Raw genomic sequence first — 17,709 nt, forward strand, 5'->3', positions numbered from 1 at the left:
TCTTCTCAAAAATTTATCAAAAAATATATTCACACAGTTGGACGCTTCAATTTCAATATTTTTCAATTGATTTATGCAAAAAAATTTTTTTTTTCAACTTTTCCTTATTTATTGTACAGCTCAAGTTCTGGAAAAAGTTCAACAACTATCTTGCTACTGGACTAATCGACAATAATTTCTATGAAACAACAAAACAAACATGCAAATAATGAAGGCGGAAATTTCTCAATTTACATTCAGATGGCTACGAAAATTAAAAACAACATCCACTGCATATTAAAAAAGACCATTTAATAAATTCTTTTCTATTTTCAAATCTTTCACAATTTTTTCCATGTCCTTCTTGTATACCCTTCAAAATCGGGTATCGCAATGACAAATGAAACAACTCGCTTACATCATTCGTCAATAAATAAATCTTCACTGAATCAAAATATTGCATTTGTGAAATTTCGAAAAAAAAATTCTGATTACACAACACGCAACAGTTTTACAAAACAAATTTGACTCAACAGTTCACAATACAGCAAATAATGGGCTCATTTCGGTGATATTTTCTTTTTAAATCAACGATTAGCAATAGATACACAATGATGAATAAATTTCCCTAAACTTCATTCAGAGGATTGTTTCTTTTAAAAAAATTTCAAAACAACAACATTTATTTCAGTTGTATTAATTAAAGTAATAAAAATAAAAGCAGAAATTAATACCCCCTTTCCTCAATAAAAAAAAACAACTGACACTGATCAAACAAACATCAGTCAGATTTTTCCATTTTCATCTCATCTCATCTCATTAATGTGAAAAACATACACATCTCTCACGAAACACGCAGCACAATTAAGCACGTACTTACCTGTCGACTACTACTAATTGGGGGTAAATTGAAGATAACAATACTGACGTAATCAGTTGCATAAATTTACATAAAAGTTTGAAATACCACGCACGAAGAAAGAGTTGCAAAGGTGAAGTACAAGTCTACCGGCGTTCGACAGTTCATACCAGCGCATTGAACAGTTTTGGTAAAAAAACATGATAATCAGGTATTACAAAATTCAAGTTTACCGTAAACGCACGTCTGTAAAAGATCGACCAGTTGAACATGAATGAAAACAATCGATGGTCAGTGTATTTTTGCTTTTTTTTAAAAAGTAATCTTCAAAGGGTACATTCAATCTCAGAATGCAAATTTTACACCGAAACCAATTTTGAAACCAAAAAACGTACAACATCTCAACCAGTCGACTCCACTGAAAATCACTTCACTCCTCTGTGATATATGACAAACTATTTTATAGTGAAAATTTATTATTATTTCATTTCACAACTGGATAACAGTGCCAAACGATGATGCCCTGAAAAAAAAGCCTGGACCAAGCTTACGTAAATAAGCATCATCAGAACTTTAGAACAATTTCAACATTGGAAAATGGTAAATATAACATGTTTCTGAGGAATAAGAAGAAGAAGAAGAAGAAAAAAAACAGCAATTTCATCAATAATAACATGTTCGTTCATCGGCGACAAACTATCATACATTATTCATCAGTAAAAGTGAATCAGCTAAAATCACACCATTCGCACAATAACAGCAATGAAATAAAAATAAAAAACAGCCATCGCACATTGTCAACAGCTGTAAAAAGATAAATCGCTTTGAACCTGCGAAATTAAAATATCCTGACACAATACAGTACAATAATGCATCGCACATTACAATACAATAAATTAAAATAAAATGCACTACCATAGTTACAATATATGCAATATTTAAAAAAATGAAAGAAGATCATGCAATAACTAAATATAAGCTAACTCTGAATTTTTTTCTAACAAATAACAGGACGCTTAAAAAATAAAATTTAATTGAATTTAAATGAAAAAGACCACTCTGCTGCGCACATCGCGTTGCTCATTTCCGGACCTGCTTTATAAAATGGACGAACAAAAAATTCCAATTTTTACTCTTTTCTCTTCAGCACATATTCTAAAATCATAATTTCACCTTAAAAAATATATACAACAATTTATTATCGTATTCATTTATTTATTTATCATGAACACATATTTGTTTTGTTTTGGACTTTGGATATAATATTTACTTTATCATCGCATTCTGATTGGCCAAAGAATTTTATTGGTTCTTATATTCCAGTGGTCTATAGTGACTTTTTAAAATTATTCATATGAAAATGCTTCTGAAAGTTATAAAATTTTTCAACTAAAAATCTACGCTGCATTTGCAAGTCAGCAAATCATATTCAACCAATGAAATTCATTCGCTAATCAAAGAGCTCAAACGAAAATTTATCCAACCTTCGATCATACCTATTTGTTGCATTTTCAAATATTATAATAAAATCACATAAATATCAATGTAATTAAAGGAATCATTACTGAAAATAAATGAAAATTATATTTTCCATTTTTTAATTTAATAATACTGTTGTAAAAGTAACTTACCAAATGTTAGAGAGTCATGCAAACGTAACCGCTCCAGTCGACCACCCGGCTCAACGATAATCCTTGAAAACAAACATTACAAAAAAAATTAAAAGATAAAATTTTCTAAAAAAAAGCAGACCTGTCAACACGGACTCGTTGTGTATATGCAAGCCCGTGACCGTGGAGCAAAGTGGATAATCACGACGTTCTTGGGCCATAATTCCACACATGGCACATCTATGAATAATTTTCATAAATTAATAACTGAACGAAAATTAAATTTTTCTGCTAAATAAAATTATTGTTTATTATATGATTATTAAGTCAAAAATAAAACAAAAACTTCATTAAATAAATTATTAAATCAAATTATCAATATATTAAGCTATTTGTCAATATAATTATAACAATTATGATGGTTTAAAAATGCTTTATCGTGATGAAATAAAATACTGAACTTACTCATCGCTTGAATCCTCAAGTTTCGAGAAAGCTTTTTCGACACAACTTTTCAGGATCGTTAGTTCAACTTTAAGTATAAATAAGTAAATAATTTTTCTCAAACTATTACTACTTACATGTCGTCTCGTTGTATTCCAAAATGAAAGTGACCACAACTGGAGAGCGCCTGACGTAAAACGCAACGTGAAGCGCCAAATTAATCTTCGTTTTCTCCAAACCTTTCTGAAAAAATTTCCATTTTACATCATCAAAATTTCATTACAGAAACTAAGCAAAGTGAAGCATTTATATTTAATTATACGGAAATTAATGATATAAATGTTAAAAAGTAAGACGCAATTTAACATTTTCAACTATATTTTTGATGAAACTTACCACAATTGGATGACAAGCATAGTCAGCTATATACTGAAAATTTCCAAAATGCTGAAATACCCACACATGCACTCTACTTGTAAAGTCATAAAAACGAAACCAAACTTTTCTAGTTATCTAACAACAACAATGAAAATTATCAATAAACAGTTGTTATGATAATTAAACGTGAAATTGAAGAAATACTTCTGAAGTCCTTTGATAATTATCTGTTACCCACTGACCATACAACGTGTAAGCATAACCTAAAGCAAAGGATTGCATTGAAATAACATACACAACAATTATAATTCGGAAATTCTAAAAATACATCAAATTAAATAACTGTCTGGAAAATTGAAATACTTACAATCCTCCGGTTCAGTATTATCTCTGCCATCCGATAAAGGGTCTAACCATTCAGTGATATTAAAAGAAATAAGGCCCAGTGAAGAAATAATGTGAAGCCACTTATCGACAATAAAGAACATATTGTCCAACCAAAGGCTGATCTCATCGAGAACCATGACATCCATCCACTTAACTTTGTAACCATACATTCTAGACATTGCAGCCTGATCCAAAAATGGTACATGCATAATAATAACTTCCACTGGATTTCGTGACTTTGACGATCCAAGAGCGACCACCAACAAAGCAGGAAACTGTGGAAACTGGACGACGCGTATCGCCGGCGTGTACGTCCATCTTACAGAGACGGTAACAGTTACTTGCTAAACAATTTCAAAATTCACATTCTATGACAAAACACAAAAAAAACCATTTATCACACATTACATGTGTTAACACAAGCATTTTCCCTACCAATGCAAACGATAAAATATTGCAGAAATAGTTTTACCAAAAATATACGTTCACATGCATTGAAACATAAATACTTTATTATATACAACAATTTCATTTACAATTCGTTGTATTAAAATGTTAAGTTATTCACAACTTGAAACAGTTTTTCAAACCTCTTTAGATGAATTTCCATGAAGGGCGCGCACACAAATCGAAAATTCATAACAACCATTATCATGATATTCCTCATGCTTGTGAAAAATACCGTATCTTCCATTAAGAGAAAATCCCATAAAGACCCTAAACAATTTATTAAACATAATTGTGCAATAGAAAAACACAGTAATAAATGGAATGCACAATAATACATTTTTGAGCTTTCCGTTTCACTCAAATAATTTCTCAACTGCAGATATCTAATGCAACGCGGTTCATCAGGAACCATCCAATTCTTTATCACTCCACCGCGAATCTAAATAAAAGACATCTTTTGTTTAAGTAAAGTTAAAAAAGCAAATCAAACGTCGTACTTGATCACGATGAAAACGATGGAGCAACAAATTCCGACAGTTCCTCAAAAGTGATGATTGAGGTGCAAGAGCAAATGGTGGAATTTCCTCATCTAAATAAAAAAATATTTATTTAATTTATTCAATAAATAATGGTAAAGTATTTTTCAATTAAAAAATATAAAATACTCTACAAAAAGTAGGACAATTTTCAATCGAATCGTTCGATACATCGTCATCATTATAATCATCACTGAACAATGTGATCAGCAATGCAATTCAAAAATTTAAGAAAAAAACAGCGAGCTTAAAATTTCGGAGCACATAAATATCGCTTTTCCCAGGAAATTTACAAAGATTACCTCTTGGAATATCTATTTGACGCCCGGTCATATTCATATTGAACAAGTGATTTTCAAATTGAGTTTTCAAGAGCAAGCAAAGATGTATTCAAAAATATTTGCTGTACTTGATTGGAAATTCAACCACTGTACACGCCGTTGAAGTACAAGTTTCAATAATAAAAACGGCAAAAAACGTTCGAATTACAGCAAAAAAATTAACAATGCACAACTTATTAAAATATACATGAGAAAGTATCTGAAAGTCAGGTTTTCATACTGTAATTGTTTTGTTTCGACAAAGTAAATTGATAAATATTAAAAAATGTTTATGATGCATAAAAAATTTGAAAATAACAAAATAAGTTGATTTTTCCAATATTATAATTTATTATTCATTATGAGCATGTTTTCATATCACTTGTAATAGTTTTACAATATCACCCGATGAAGGTCATTTAATTTGGTTTTTGCATTTGTTTTAAAGTAAATTTATGATTGAAAACCTGTTTTTGTATTGATTATAAATATGTGTATAAGTGTAATTTTAATTTTTTTTATTATAAATTTAATTGAACAGAATATTTGTAATGCACTTAAATAATTTGATATTGAATTCTTTCAATAGCAAATTCGTTTGATTTTACAATACACTCTATAGCAGATAAGAACGATGTTTTACAAAAGAAATTTAAAAAATAAATTTATACAAGAAGAAAAATGATAATTTAAATTTGAATTGAATACTTGTTTAGTGAATTTTTATTTTTTATTAGATTATTCGAAAAGAATTTTCATTGATAATTATTTAACATTATTTTTTCTAATAATACAGGTAATACAGTATTCAAGGAATGATGTTATTCTGTAGTGAAGAATTTGATTTGATTTGATTTTTTTTCTGTGAATATAATTTAGTTGAATTGACGCCTTCTGTGCAGGTTTATTTTTTAATTTTATTTGTAATCAGCAGTTCAGTTTGTTCAATTCGATCCTACAATTTAGTTTTTGATTTTATGTGATATTTATATAATTTGTAAAATAATTGTTGCTTTTGAAAGACATGTGTGATAATGAAATGTTTTGAACAATATTTTTGTGAAAGATAAATATTAAATTATTTGTTTCTTGTAATATGTGTGAAGAGTAATTAAGTATTTATTGATATTTTATATATTTATTTCAGGTTAATAAAGTCTCGAGTTTTTCTTAGGTAACACGTGTTTTGTTTAAAATAGAGCTAGCTTTATTGCTTGAAATCAGGCTGAACTAGTTTTATATTATTGGAACTGGATGTAGCATACTTTATTTCATTCCGCGTGAGTGGATTTTGTGTTTCAGTTAAGTATACACAAAGAAATCTACCCAATAGTTGAATAATAATGGTTTAGTGTGTGTTGAAATTTTTGAAAAAGTATTGTTGTTTGTTAAATAGCATTTGATTTGTTGATGGATAGTGTGAAATTAAAGTAAAATCATCATTTACTTTTTAGCACATGTTGTAAGGGGGAAATGATGAATTCAAATTGATGTGAGTGCAGACGTCTGGGCAATAATTCTGATGTTAATGTGAAAATGTTAATTTACTTCCGTTAATTTTAATTAAAACTTTATTATGTATATATTTTTTTTTGGGGGGGGGGGGAGGGTAAAGTTGTGTATTCAATGTTCTGAAGTGTTGAGTGTAATGAAACAAAAAATTGTTACTGTAAAATTAGAACGAGTGAAAAATGTCAATTGCAATGATTGGTCATTGAAAGTTTAATTAATTTGTTTCATTTTGAATTTCACCGTTTCAGTGGAATATCACCGTCGAGGAAGGAAAAGTTATTTACCTCTGAATGCAAAATAAACGGTATTATTGAATAGAAGAATTTCTCTCAATTTCCCCAGTTTTAATGAGTTTTGGAAATCCACGCGATTACGATCATCTTTTTAAATTATTGATCATTGGTGACAGCGGTAAGCCTGATATATTTTGAATAAGTTATAATTAATATTATTCTTTATTTATTTTTCAGGTGTTGGCAAGAGCAGTTTACTATTGCGCTTTGCTGATCAGACATTTTCAGGTATGTTGTACTTTTCGGTGTATTTCAGAGAATATTTCAAAGGAAAAAAGAACAACAACTGCCTTTTTTGACAGCCAATTATATCACCACGATTGGTGTGGATTTCAAAATCAGAACAATTACTGTAGACGGTGAACGGGTCAAATTGCAAATATGGGACACGGCCGGTCAGGAACGTTTCAGAACTATAACTTCGACGTGAGTGTGAAAAAAAAATTTTTTAATTTCTTTTTCTTTCGTTTTATTGTACTTGGCCAATTTTAAAATTATAAATATGAAAATGATCAATAATTTGTGCAGTTGTGGGAAATGTTGTTCCTTAGATCTTGATCAGTAGTGAAGGGAATTGCCAATATAATAGAAATGGTGCAATGAAAAATGGTCGTTTTGCATTTTTAGGCTTGTCACATAATGTTTTGTGTAAAAATTTTATTCATTCTCAAAAAATTGCAGATATTATCGTGGTACTCATGGAGTTATTGTTGTTTTTGACGTAACCAGTGGTGAATCATTTGTAAACGTGAAACGTTGGCTTCACGAAATTGACCAGAACTGTGAAAACGTGCAAAGGGTTTTAGGTAAATAGATGTATTTATTTATTTATTTAAATTGAAGGTGATCAACAACAACAACGATGAAGCATAGTTTTAAGCACGATTGATGTCGTAGTCTAACGTTTATTGTAAAATTAGATTTTTTAAAGTTGTTCATCTGTTTGTTTGTTTTTACTTTAAGTGGGCAACAAATGTGACGAAAGGGAAAGGCGTGTAGTTTTGGAACATGATGCGTATCGTTTTGCAGAGCAGACAAATGTGAAATATTTCGAAACTTCCGCAAAAGAGAACGTCAACGTTGAAGAGGTAACTTTTCATTATTTCTTTTATTGAAATAAAATTTTTTTTTTCTTGAATATTTCTTCCTTTTACGCGTGTGGTATAAATGAAATTATTGGAATATTTTTTGAAAAAGAAAAATATCCCATTTCAAGTTGCCGCTATGTTTTCTAGCTGTAGCTGAAATGGTGTGAGGTTTTCGATCATCGTATAGGGGAGAGGGAATAATAATAATAATAATAGTTATGTGATAAAATTTGCATTTTTTTTCTGTTCTCTTTGCGTTGTTTCAGATGTTCAATTGCATTACAAGACTGGTGCTACAGGCGAAAAATTCCCAACAATGGCAAGAAGCGAACTCGAAAAGCGCCAACATTCGGCTTGACAAAGCAAGCTTGAAGCGGAAGAGAAAATGTTGCTCGTGATGATGAAGAACAACCACAAGAAGAAGAAGAAGAAGAAAGAGCAACAATGGAAAGAAAATTAATAATCCACTGTTCCACAACGACAACGTTGGCATTTTTTTAACTACTGAAGTGTTTGTTTCTTCCCCTTCTTCTTCTTCTTCTTCTTGTATATCTTAATTTTTTTATACTGCTGATCTCCTATCCTGACAGGAGGAACATTAGCACACTGCATTTCGATCATCGCTTCTTAGCCAATTATTTTTTAGTTGAAAAAGAGCTGCTGTCTTTTTATAAACAAGTGTCAATTTGTTTTTTTTTTGTGCTGCTGCTGCTCATTGGCCATTTGGTTGCTTACTGTATGTACAGTGCTTATTTTGAACCCAATGATTTTACATCATCACTGTGCTATCTATTATTTATTTGTTATTATTATTATTATTTATATTGGAGACACATCACAGATTAAAAGCATTCTCTGCTTTGCAATGCGAATGCCAGTAGAATAATTGCAATCGACCATTTCGCAAAGCCACATTTTGACAAGCCAGTGTTGTTGCTGTTGAACAAGCTTGAATCTGCAAATTTAGGCCTCAGCGTTTGACACTGTCTTTCGTAAATATAATCTACTTGAAAACACTGAATGGAAGCTATCCAGCAAAGTTGTTGTTCATTTTCCATCATCTCAGTCGTCAATGAAAATTCTGTATTGTTCATCAAGCTGACAATGTTCACCTCATTCTGTGAAGCATTGAAATACAACTGTTGTGGAAAATTTGGAAGTGGACAAGCGGGCATAAGCTGAACAACCAGCGCAAACTGTTTCGCCAGATCGCTTTCAAAGTGATACTTCATTTCTCCTGGCAGGATCAGCAGGTCGACCAACAACGCGGAACTTCTCTCTTCACCAGACATTTTCTCGACTTCAACTTCCTTGAAAAGCAAAAAGCAACAGTGCAAGAAAAAAATATTTTCCAAACACTTTCGACGTAAAGCATTCATTGTTTGGCAAGCTGACTTTTGCAATTATTCAAATATATGTTCACCAATTTTAAATAAAAACTTGCAAACTGATGCTTATCAAACTCAAAAAATTGTCAAATTTGAATTTTTTTAAAATTTAATAAAAGAAAAAAATATCCGGCCTACTGTGATCATTTGAAAAGCAAAAAATTCCGCTTTGGCCATTCTCTGGCCGTCTGCCAATTTGTAGGTGCCAGTGACGGTCAAACCACACCAACGGATATTATCTTCTATATCCATCTGAATATTGTTGGTGTCATTTTGCAATATGACAGTGTCGATCAGTTTGCCATTTTCCAAATTTCTCAACAATAACACCATAAATACATGATCGACATCTTTCTCGTAGTGCAGCGTAACATTCAACATGTTTGCCAACGCTGATAACGTCGCAAACGAGTTCTGCTTGAAATTGAATACAAAAATAAGCACAAATGTTTATCATTGTTTTTTTTGGTTACCAAAGATGATACTGATCTTGATACCGCTGATGAAAACGTGCAAAAAACGATGCAAATCAAAGTACAACATTCAGCAGTGAACATTTCACAAAACGGCCATCTAATTCCAATTCCCAAAAGACATTGATCTCAACTATTCAACTTTTGCTCACCATTCTACCTGCTTGCGACAGAATTCGAACAATTGATTGATCTCACATGCGTATTGTAACTTTGACGTATGAGAATAATTACTGGCCACCCGAAGAGAGTTTTCCCCATATCAACTGCTTGGAAAATAATACATATCGTATGCAAAAACAAAAAACCAATCAATTGCATTCATCACTTTATTATTCAAAATGTAACGCATGCGTTTGGCGACTATTGCGTAATTTTTTCTCCTAATGAGGTTCACTTAATTCTTCCCCCTTATTGATAAATTCTTGAACAAAGTGCAATTTGCACAAGTCGCCTGCAGATTCCTAAAACAAGAATATCCAATTCAAAAAACAATAGCTCTACAACCATATTAATCATACTTGGCGACAATAATTGGCATAAGCGTTAATTTCACACGCTGCCAACAGTCCGTCCAAAACTTTCGTCGGCAGTGGCATTTTAAATATCTTCTGAAAGTCCTCCTCTACAGGAAGTGGCGGCTCTCCACGTTCACGACGTAACTCATTTTCGGCAAGCTAGACAAAAAAGAAAAGACAAAATGTTCAAAATCATCACCATCACAAGCCGTCGTTTTTATGCAGCGACAATTTAATTTACCCGCTTGTGAATCCACGATTCCTTCTGACATTCGTATCGATTCTTCGTAAACAAGTATCTGTTGTATTTCACTACTTCTGCATTCAAAACTTCCATATTTATCATCATCAGCTTCAAATTCTTTTCCAAAACATTACTAAAAGTTTTTTTTCAAAGATAATTAAATTTCACCACAAAATGTAATACTCAAAAATGAAAAAATATTTTCAAATTTCCAATGTATACTTGAATAATACAACTATGACATGCTTGTTATCTCTCATCTATCCAATCAATACAATTTCACTAGGATTCTCTTATAAATTAGAATTTGTCAGAATTCTCTACATCTGCCTTACAACTTTGCAGAATATTTGACATTGTTGTTCTCTTAAATATTTCACAACTTCTACAACGCGTAGAAACAATGCTTGATGGAATAAAACCTTATTCTGCAATGCAATACCAAATAATAGCAACATTCTTATTTACAAACCTTGCCAACAATAAATTCGTATTCAAATTTACAGTTTAAACAACTGGAAAGAAAAATTAACTTATTCACATCAGCAAAATTTTCATTTTACTTCATCACAAATGCTAATACAATGTTAACTTCAACTAACATTTCTCTCTAAGCCATATATTCCGTAGTTTTACACTGAAAAAATTAACTTCAATACTGTAAGAAAAATGCAAATAATACTCACTCATCATATATATTCATTTAGGAGTAAAATATATTGCATAAAAAAGCAAACAAACCTGGAACACATATTCAAAAACTTCGATGGCTTTCCTGGTTTTCCAGCAAGAGCCATCTTAGAAATCATAAGATGCGAAAGTCGAGAATTCTTTACCACAATAGGTATTTCTTCAAGCAAGTTGGAATAGTTGACTCCAGTATTTTTCATTCTATAATGAAAAATCAACGCTGCTTTCACATTTAAGTAAACAAAAAAAAATAATAATGATACACGTCAAGAGTGAATCCATTGGTGCACAACTCTATAGTGCGTGGAGAAAGACGATATGCTTTAATATCAAGGTTACCTTGTATACACCGCACAGGATCTATGTGCGAAAAAAAATTATGTAGTACAATAGAATTCAAAATTTCATTTGTTCCCTTACCGTACACAAGTGCTACAGAATCCTCGTCGTGAGTTTGATAATCTATTAAAGACTGTATCATTGTTTCAGTAAAAAAGCCGCCAAATGGTGCAGTCTGATAATAACCAAGCACTAGATAATCAATATTCATGGTGCGAAAATATTTTAAAGTGCGATGCTGATGATGAACTAAAATACATGAATAATATTAAAAAAATAACATTTCAACGCAAAACGAAACAATTTGATCACAGTTTTTAAAAGGTTTGTTTCAATTCAAAAGGTTATAAGTAGAATCAAAACGTACTGTCTAAATCTTCCTGCCGAGGGTCTGAGTCCCGTTTCGGTATTGGAAAACAATTCGTTACTTCCAGGTTGATCTCATCATCAGTGCAATTCACTAAGCCGGTGATAAAGCCACAAGCAGCTTCAGCTGCACCTCCACTTCGCTCTTTCTCGCCGTGCATTACTATTTTGGACACAACCTGCGAAGAAAAAAAATAAATAACAAATATAAAGAAAGTAACACATCACATACCAAAGAAGAAAGTTGAACACAACTAATTTTTCGCATTTTGTAAGCATTTGGCTTTTTTGTCAATAATTCATCATTACTATGGTAGGAATTCATTGCTCAAATTGTAAAACAATCTAGCAGTATTCTGAAATTATACCAAATAATAATTAGCGTAAAATAAAAATATAAATTAAATACTTCAGATGAATGCCCTTTACTCAAAAAAATCAAAAAAATGTTTCACAATAAGCGAAAGCAAAACAATGCGTGTCAGTATACTGTAACGTTGTAAATAAATGTAGGTTTTATTTATTGCTTCGATTAATCAGAAACCTTACTGAAAACGATTAAAAGTATTTTTTTATAATAATTGCTTTAATTAATTGCTACAATTAAAAACTGTATATTCTTTACATATTTTCTAAATATATATTGAAGAAACAAGATGTGTTACGAACGGAACGACACCGACCTCGTCCGTGTGACCCAAGCATGGGCTGGTGCCCAAAAGTCGCGAACAATACCCGCGCACCGCCGACCAGATCGCTATCTTGGCGTCTGGCGGCACCGGGTTGCGGTGTATATACACCGGCTGTGTATAATTTTCTGGAGTGAGCGGGATTCCTTCGATGGCGCTCCGCGCCGTCCCTTCCGTGCTGGACAACAGGTACGTGAACTTGGTGGCATTGTCCAGCTCACTCCGTTTATGAATACTGGCCTCGAACTGGACCCAAAAGGAAGGGAATTCCAGCACCTTCCCTGCAAACTTCGGGAGAGTCACCTCCGGCAACCTCCCGTTTCCGGCCCTGACCGCTGGCCTGCCAGCACTGCCGCTGTGGCTGCCAATAAGGTGTTCTCCGCGCGCCTCGACCATTCTTGCGCGCGCTCGAGATTTCCCCACTCGGTAGTGCTGACGACATGTCGCCCAGTCGTCTATCGCAGCCCGACGCTCCTCTCCTTCCAAGTCCAGTTCAACTTCGGTCTGGAGTGCGTCTGCAGCCCGGAAAGTCTCCTCCATCAGGGAGATCTGCTCCTCCACCTCGAAGGCATCGGATGACCCTATGCACAACTCCTCAAGTTCTGCCAACAGCCGGTTCAACCGATCCTTGAGGGCGACTAGTTTCTTGCACCTGGCCTTCGCAGCGTACGCCATGGTATCCACGTTCCGTAGGCTGCTTGTTTCGAGTTGATCAGGCTCAGAGGACCAATGTAACGGCCAACGTTACAGCAATCAATACGATGCGCAAGTACAAATCTGCCAGACCTTCGCTCCTCAGGCCAATGGAAGTGGACTGTATAAGGTGGGGTGGATATGGGTGTAACCTTCTCTGGCGTAAGTTGCGATCAGGGTCTTAAACTCGTGTTGACGGCAATCCTCTTCGGTTGGCGTCTTCAGGTTCTCGGGTTACGCTTCCACGATACGCTACGACTGCAAAGCTTAATATTTTGACTTATCATTGTTACAGAGCAATATTTAAAGTATTTATTTATTTATATGTTATAGGCAGAACTAAATGTAACTATTTTTTTATTAAACATTTAGTGATTTGTTGAGAACTTATAATTTTCAATAAATATTTAATTATACAGTAATATGAATGAGCAATATTTTTCTTCATTTATTTCGAGAATTTGAAACCGGCATACATAACGAACAACAAGAGAGAATGGATAGAATTATTTGCAAGTAATGTGACATCACTTTAACACACTTTAAGTGAAATATGTTTGATGTCATTTCCAGTTCATACTGATCATTTTGCTTTTTGAAATTAAAACACGATGTGATGACAATTGCATTGGATGAAAGCGTAATTATTTTTGAAGCTTAAAATACTGTTTCAGTTTTTTTGTTAAGTAGTTAATTTCGAAATCACTGAAAAAGATTGTCATGTACAATTCACATTGTATTTTAAACAGTCGTTCCGAAAAACGCTTCACTTTTCAACATCAATCTACCTTTTAAAATTTCTTTCTGATACTCTTGTTTCATGATTTCATTGCGTAAATCATTTATAATTCGTTTTAACTTTTCATTTTCTATTCTATATGAATCCATTTGCCTAAACAGATAAAAAATGAATAACACACGTGCTTATTAAGAATGCGAGATTTATTTATTTATTGAAATAACACGTTTTTAATTTTCATACAGTAGAAAATAATTTTTGAAAAAAGAATTTTCTAATTTACCTTAAAACAGCGTTTTGCAAAATTTCATGATCTTTACTAGTGATTTTCTCAGCGTGTAATTGTTCTTTTAAAGCCGTATTTTCAGATTGCAAGCTAGCTAATTGTTGAATGCATTCATCTAATGCTTTTCCAAATACGACATCTTCTCTACTGCTATCTGAAAGGAAAAACCGCTGACGGCATGATTCAGTTGTAGTTAAATTTTTTGTCATTTTAAAATTTTCAGCAATTTCATCAAAGTAATTTGATTTTGCGCCATTTCGTCGTATTGCTAATTGCAAGCCTAAAATAAAATAAAGTGAAAATTGATCATTAATTATAAGCAGAAATTTACATGGCAAATTAATTACTTTGAATCCATTTTTGCCGTTCTGCTTCAGAAATAAGTGCAATAAAATATTTTTGCTTTTTCGTTTTTACCACAAACGAGCAAAGCATTTGTCCATCTGCTTTATCTTCTACCTAAAGTGTTACTACAAAATGCTTAACTGACAACGAATTAATTTTCAACGTTACCTACCAGCACTGTAGAATATTTATCGAGCAAGCATAAAATTTTTCTGCTTTTCCGGCTGAAAATTTCTCTAGTGTACAAACGTCCAGGCGACACTTGAATCCATTGTATTTTCCAGTTGGAAAATTTTCTCCTTTTTACAAAAGCCAAACCCTGCAACAGAGCATGTAGTTATTATAATTATTTTACACACAAAATGATTCCACACATTCAGGTGATAAATATTTTATACTTGACAAAATATTTGTTGGACAATTTGCTCGTAGACTACATCAACTGCTTGTTGCATCTTTTCCAAAGTGACGGGAAATTTTTGTGCCAGCAGACTGATGAAATCGTTGAAATTGTCACATTGAACATGTTCATCATTTTCTATCACTACAATTGAATCAAGCGATACAGTTTCACAAGGTGCCATGTATAAGCAGGAATCCATTTTTATAAGCTGGCGATAAAGCGAACGAATGATGAATATCAATTTTCCAGTCGATTTGTCCAAACTGTTCGTTGTTGAGGAATTGTTTTGATTTTCCATCAAAATTTCCCTCTCTTTTTTTCTAGAAGCATCGTAAAACAGAAATATTCGAAACATCCGTTGTACGAATAAATCATTTAACAATGATTCCAAATTGCTTGAAGTGACATTTTGGAACTTTTCAAACCATTTTCTCGACATTGTTCATCTGAATTAAAAAATTAAATTAAGATTGCAAATTCAATAATAATTTTTTTTATACCGAATTATTTTATTATTAAATTGTACGCACAATAACGGTCGATCTTGTTTGTGCTTTGTTCACAAGTGAAATTGGACAGAAATTTGAATTGGACTTTTTTGAATTTTATGATTCCACATAAATGATCAGAATTGAACGAAAACAGCACATCTTAATTTTGCAGATTCGAATTTGATTTGCTTGTAAGAATAGAATAATGATCACACATTTCAAATTTCAAGCAAGGTCAGTTTTCAAAGGTTAAACAATGCGAAGGTCAGCTTAGCATGTATATACCCTGCACTGCAATGTCAGTGATTGCAATTTGAACAATTTAAAGGATTGATTTTTCCATTCATACTTTATGAAAATTTATGATCAAAATTTTTTTTAAATCTTACTTTATGAAATATGCACGTTTCAAAAGAGTGTAAAATTGTGTATTTCAATTTGATTTCGTTTCGTTGATGCGATCGTTGACAACTGGAAAATTATGAAAACTCCACCAAGCATAAAATTCTCGCCTCGTTTAAATTTTGAAAAAAAGAGTAGTCACAATTTATAGCGTTTGTCAAATGGCCACTTTGACAATTTTACTTTTCAAAAATTTTTTGATTTCCATCATCGTTGCTTAAAATCATAAAACACCGATAACGTGCAACTTGTCAAATTATTACGAAAAACATTCCAAGCATATGTTCAAACATATCATTCATTAACAACTGACTGGTGTAAAATTATTAATTTTGTTTATCATGCTTTCCGGTTTGCTTTTTTTTCAAAAATTTCAACTATTTAAACGATTGTATTCATTTGAATGATTCACTTTTCGAAGGGAAAATTGTTTTGTCATGATTGATTGACTTTTTTTCCATGTTGCAGCTTTTAAATTTGAAAAATAGACAAATTAATCACATCGCTTGTCAAAAGCAGAAAATTGAAAAACGGCATTTGTATAAAAAGATCAATTTGCCATTAAATGCCCTTCATGTTCACACGTAACCAGCTAGCTATGTTCCCCTTATTTACCAGTTTAGCATTGACTTTGTTGAAGAAAATTAGTATTCTTTAATTTTTATTTAAATTTTATCAAAAATGTTATGTTATCTTTTTTAAATAAAAATAAATTAATTAAAATTATAATAATTCATCTACAATGTTCCCACTGGATTGAGATACATCAACTGATCACAGAAAATACCGCACTGCAGACGTTGTGTATAGAAGTAAACTATCCAAGCAAGAAGCCACGCCGTCCAGAACAAAAACCCAGCAAAAGAGAGAGTAACATACTTGCGCATCGTCGTTTTGCCATTGAATTTTCTCGACGAAAATGCCATCCGATAAAACCAAACTGTGTTGACCAACCATATCATTGGCAAGCAGAAGCATCCAATGAAAAAATAATCCTTGCACAATTTTACTTTTTCTTCCTCATTTTCAGTCTCCTCGTTCGAGTACATAACTCAAATTCTGAAATCAAAAACTATTATTATAATTTGATCAAAATCTTTTTTATGAGAATGCTGAAATTTGAAACTATTTTACGGTGATATTTAAAAATTTCAAAAATGGAAAAAGTTGGTTTTTTTTATTATTTTTCAAAGCCTTTGTGTACAATTTTACACCAGATATTTGCACTGGATGAGAAACAATTCTTTATTTTGCTATCAAAAATAAAAAACTCACCGCCTGATAATTGGACCACACTGATAATTGGGTGGAAATTCAAATGAACTGTCGACAATTGAGAATGCTTTAATGTCATTCATGCATCACGTGTAAAAGTTTAAACAAACGTTTGTTTAAATTTAAAATGCAAAACATCGACAATGGCTTTTGGAGTGATTCATTTCAAAAAATTTTTAAGATTAAAAAAGTTTCCTTCCTGCAAAGGAAATGGCAGTGCTGAAAAAAGTTTTGTCGCAATATCGCTTGCAGTAATTTGTAACTGTTGTCCATCACAAAATACACTGTTGCTTTATGTTTTGAAATGCCATCCGTAATGCTGCGTCATCCAACCTGAATTGAATATAAATTGATCGACTGACTCGGGATGTTTGATTTGGGATTTTTTTAGCACTGTGCAATAGCGTATCATCTATGCATGTTTGTATACGCTTGTATGTAGGTGTGGGTGTGGGTGTGTCCGTTTACAAATATAAATAAATTTAACTTCAATAAAATCTTTATAAAGATCA

The 17,709-nt window shown here is 32.3% G+C and overlaps 3 protein-coding genes across 3 annotated transcripts; 1 reads left to right on the forward strand and 2 right to left on the reverse strand.

The window, feature by feature from the left end:
- Positions 1-2,184: 2,184 nt before the first annotated feature.
- Tsp_01764 (hypothetical protein) lies at positions 2,185-3,552 on the reverse strand. The gene is made up of 7 exons (XM_003377534.1): positions 3,475-3,552; positions 3,289-3,321; positions 3,030-3,135; positions 2,914-2,980; positions 2,599-2,688; positions 2,470-2,531; positions 2,185-2,204 (listed from the first exon to the last, which is right to left on the reverse strand). The coding sequence occupies exons 1-7, from the start codon at positions 3,550-3,552 to the stop codon at positions 2,185-2,187; spliced, it is 456 nt and encodes a 151-aa protein (XP_003377582.1).
- Positions 3,553-3,572: 20 nt separating this feature from the next.
- On the reverse strand, positions 3,573-4,976 carry Tsp_01763 (hypothetical protein). The gene is made up of 6 exons (XM_003377535.1): positions 4,946-4,976; positions 4,605-4,696; positions 4,443-4,546; positions 4,248-4,374; positions 3,634-4,001; positions 3,573-3,588 (listed from the first exon to the last, which is right to left on the reverse strand). Exons 1-6 carry the CDS (start codon positions 4,974-4,976, stop codon positions 3,573-3,575), a joined length of 738 nt encoding a protein of 245 aa, XP_003377583.1.
- A 2,173-nt stretch (positions 4,977-7,149) lies between these two features.
- Positions 7,150-8,254, forward strand: Tsp_01762 (GTP-binding protein YPTM2). Its single transcript, XM_003377536.1, has 4 exons — positions 7,150-7,172; positions 7,450-7,574; positions 7,732-7,856; positions 8,123-8,254. Exons 1-4 carry the CDS (start codon positions 7,150-7,152, stop codon positions 8,252-8,254), a joined length of 405 nt encoding a protein of 134 aa, XP_003377584.1.
- The last annotated feature ends 9,455 nt before the right edge of the window (positions 8,255-17,709 follow it).

This window comes from Trichinella spiralis (assembly GCF_000181795.1).
Source record: "Trichinella spiralis strain ISS 195 chromosome Unknown Scfld4, whole genome shotgun sequence".
Lineage (NCBI taxonomy): Eukaryota > Metazoa > Nematoda > Enoplea > Trichinellida > Trichinellidae > Trichinella > Trichinella spiralis.

What these genes read in the sequence shown, in the direction of transcription:
- Tsp_01764 (XM_003377534.1), bottom strand. Translation starts at nt 3,552, where the DNA reads ATGCAATCCTTTGCTTTAGGTTATGCTTACACGTTGTATGGTCAGTGG. An exon ending in CTTGAGGATTCAAGCGATGA is followed by an intron (nt 2,689 to 2,913) that starts GTAAGTTCAGTA and finishes AATTATTCATAG; the next exon opens with ATGTGCCATGTGTGGAATTA. An exon ending in GCATGACTCTCTAACATTTG is followed by an intron (nt 2,205 to 2,469) that starts GTAAGTTACTTT and finishes TATAACTTTCAG; the next exon opens with AAGCATTTTCATATGAATAA.
- Tsp_01763 (XM_003377535.1), bottom strand. Translation starts at nt 4,976, where the DNA reads ATGACCGGGCGTCAAATAGATATTCCAAGAG. An exon ending in TCAAATAGATATTCCAAGAG is followed by an intron (nt 4,697 to 4,945) that starts GTAATCTTTGTA and finishes TTTTTTATTTAG; the next exon opens with ATGAGGAAATTCCACCATTT. An exon ending in ATCGTTTTCATCGTGATCAA is followed by an intron (nt 4,547 to 4,604) that starts GTACGACGTTTG and finishes TCTTTTATTTAG; the next exon opens with ATTCGCGGTGGAGTGATAAA.
- Tsp_01762 (XM_003377536.1), top strand. Translation starts at nt 7,150, where the DNA reads ATGGGACACGGCCGGTCAGGAAC. An exon ending in GGACACGGCCGGTCAGGAAC is followed by an intron (nt 7,173 to 7,449) that starts GTTTCAGAACTA and finishes AAAAAATTGCAG; the next exon opens with ATATTATCGTGGTACTCATG. An exon ending in AAACGTGCAAAGGGTTTTAG is followed by an intron (nt 7,575 to 7,731) that starts GTAAATAGATGT and finishes TTTTACTTTAAG; the next exon opens with TGGGCAACAAATGTGACGAA.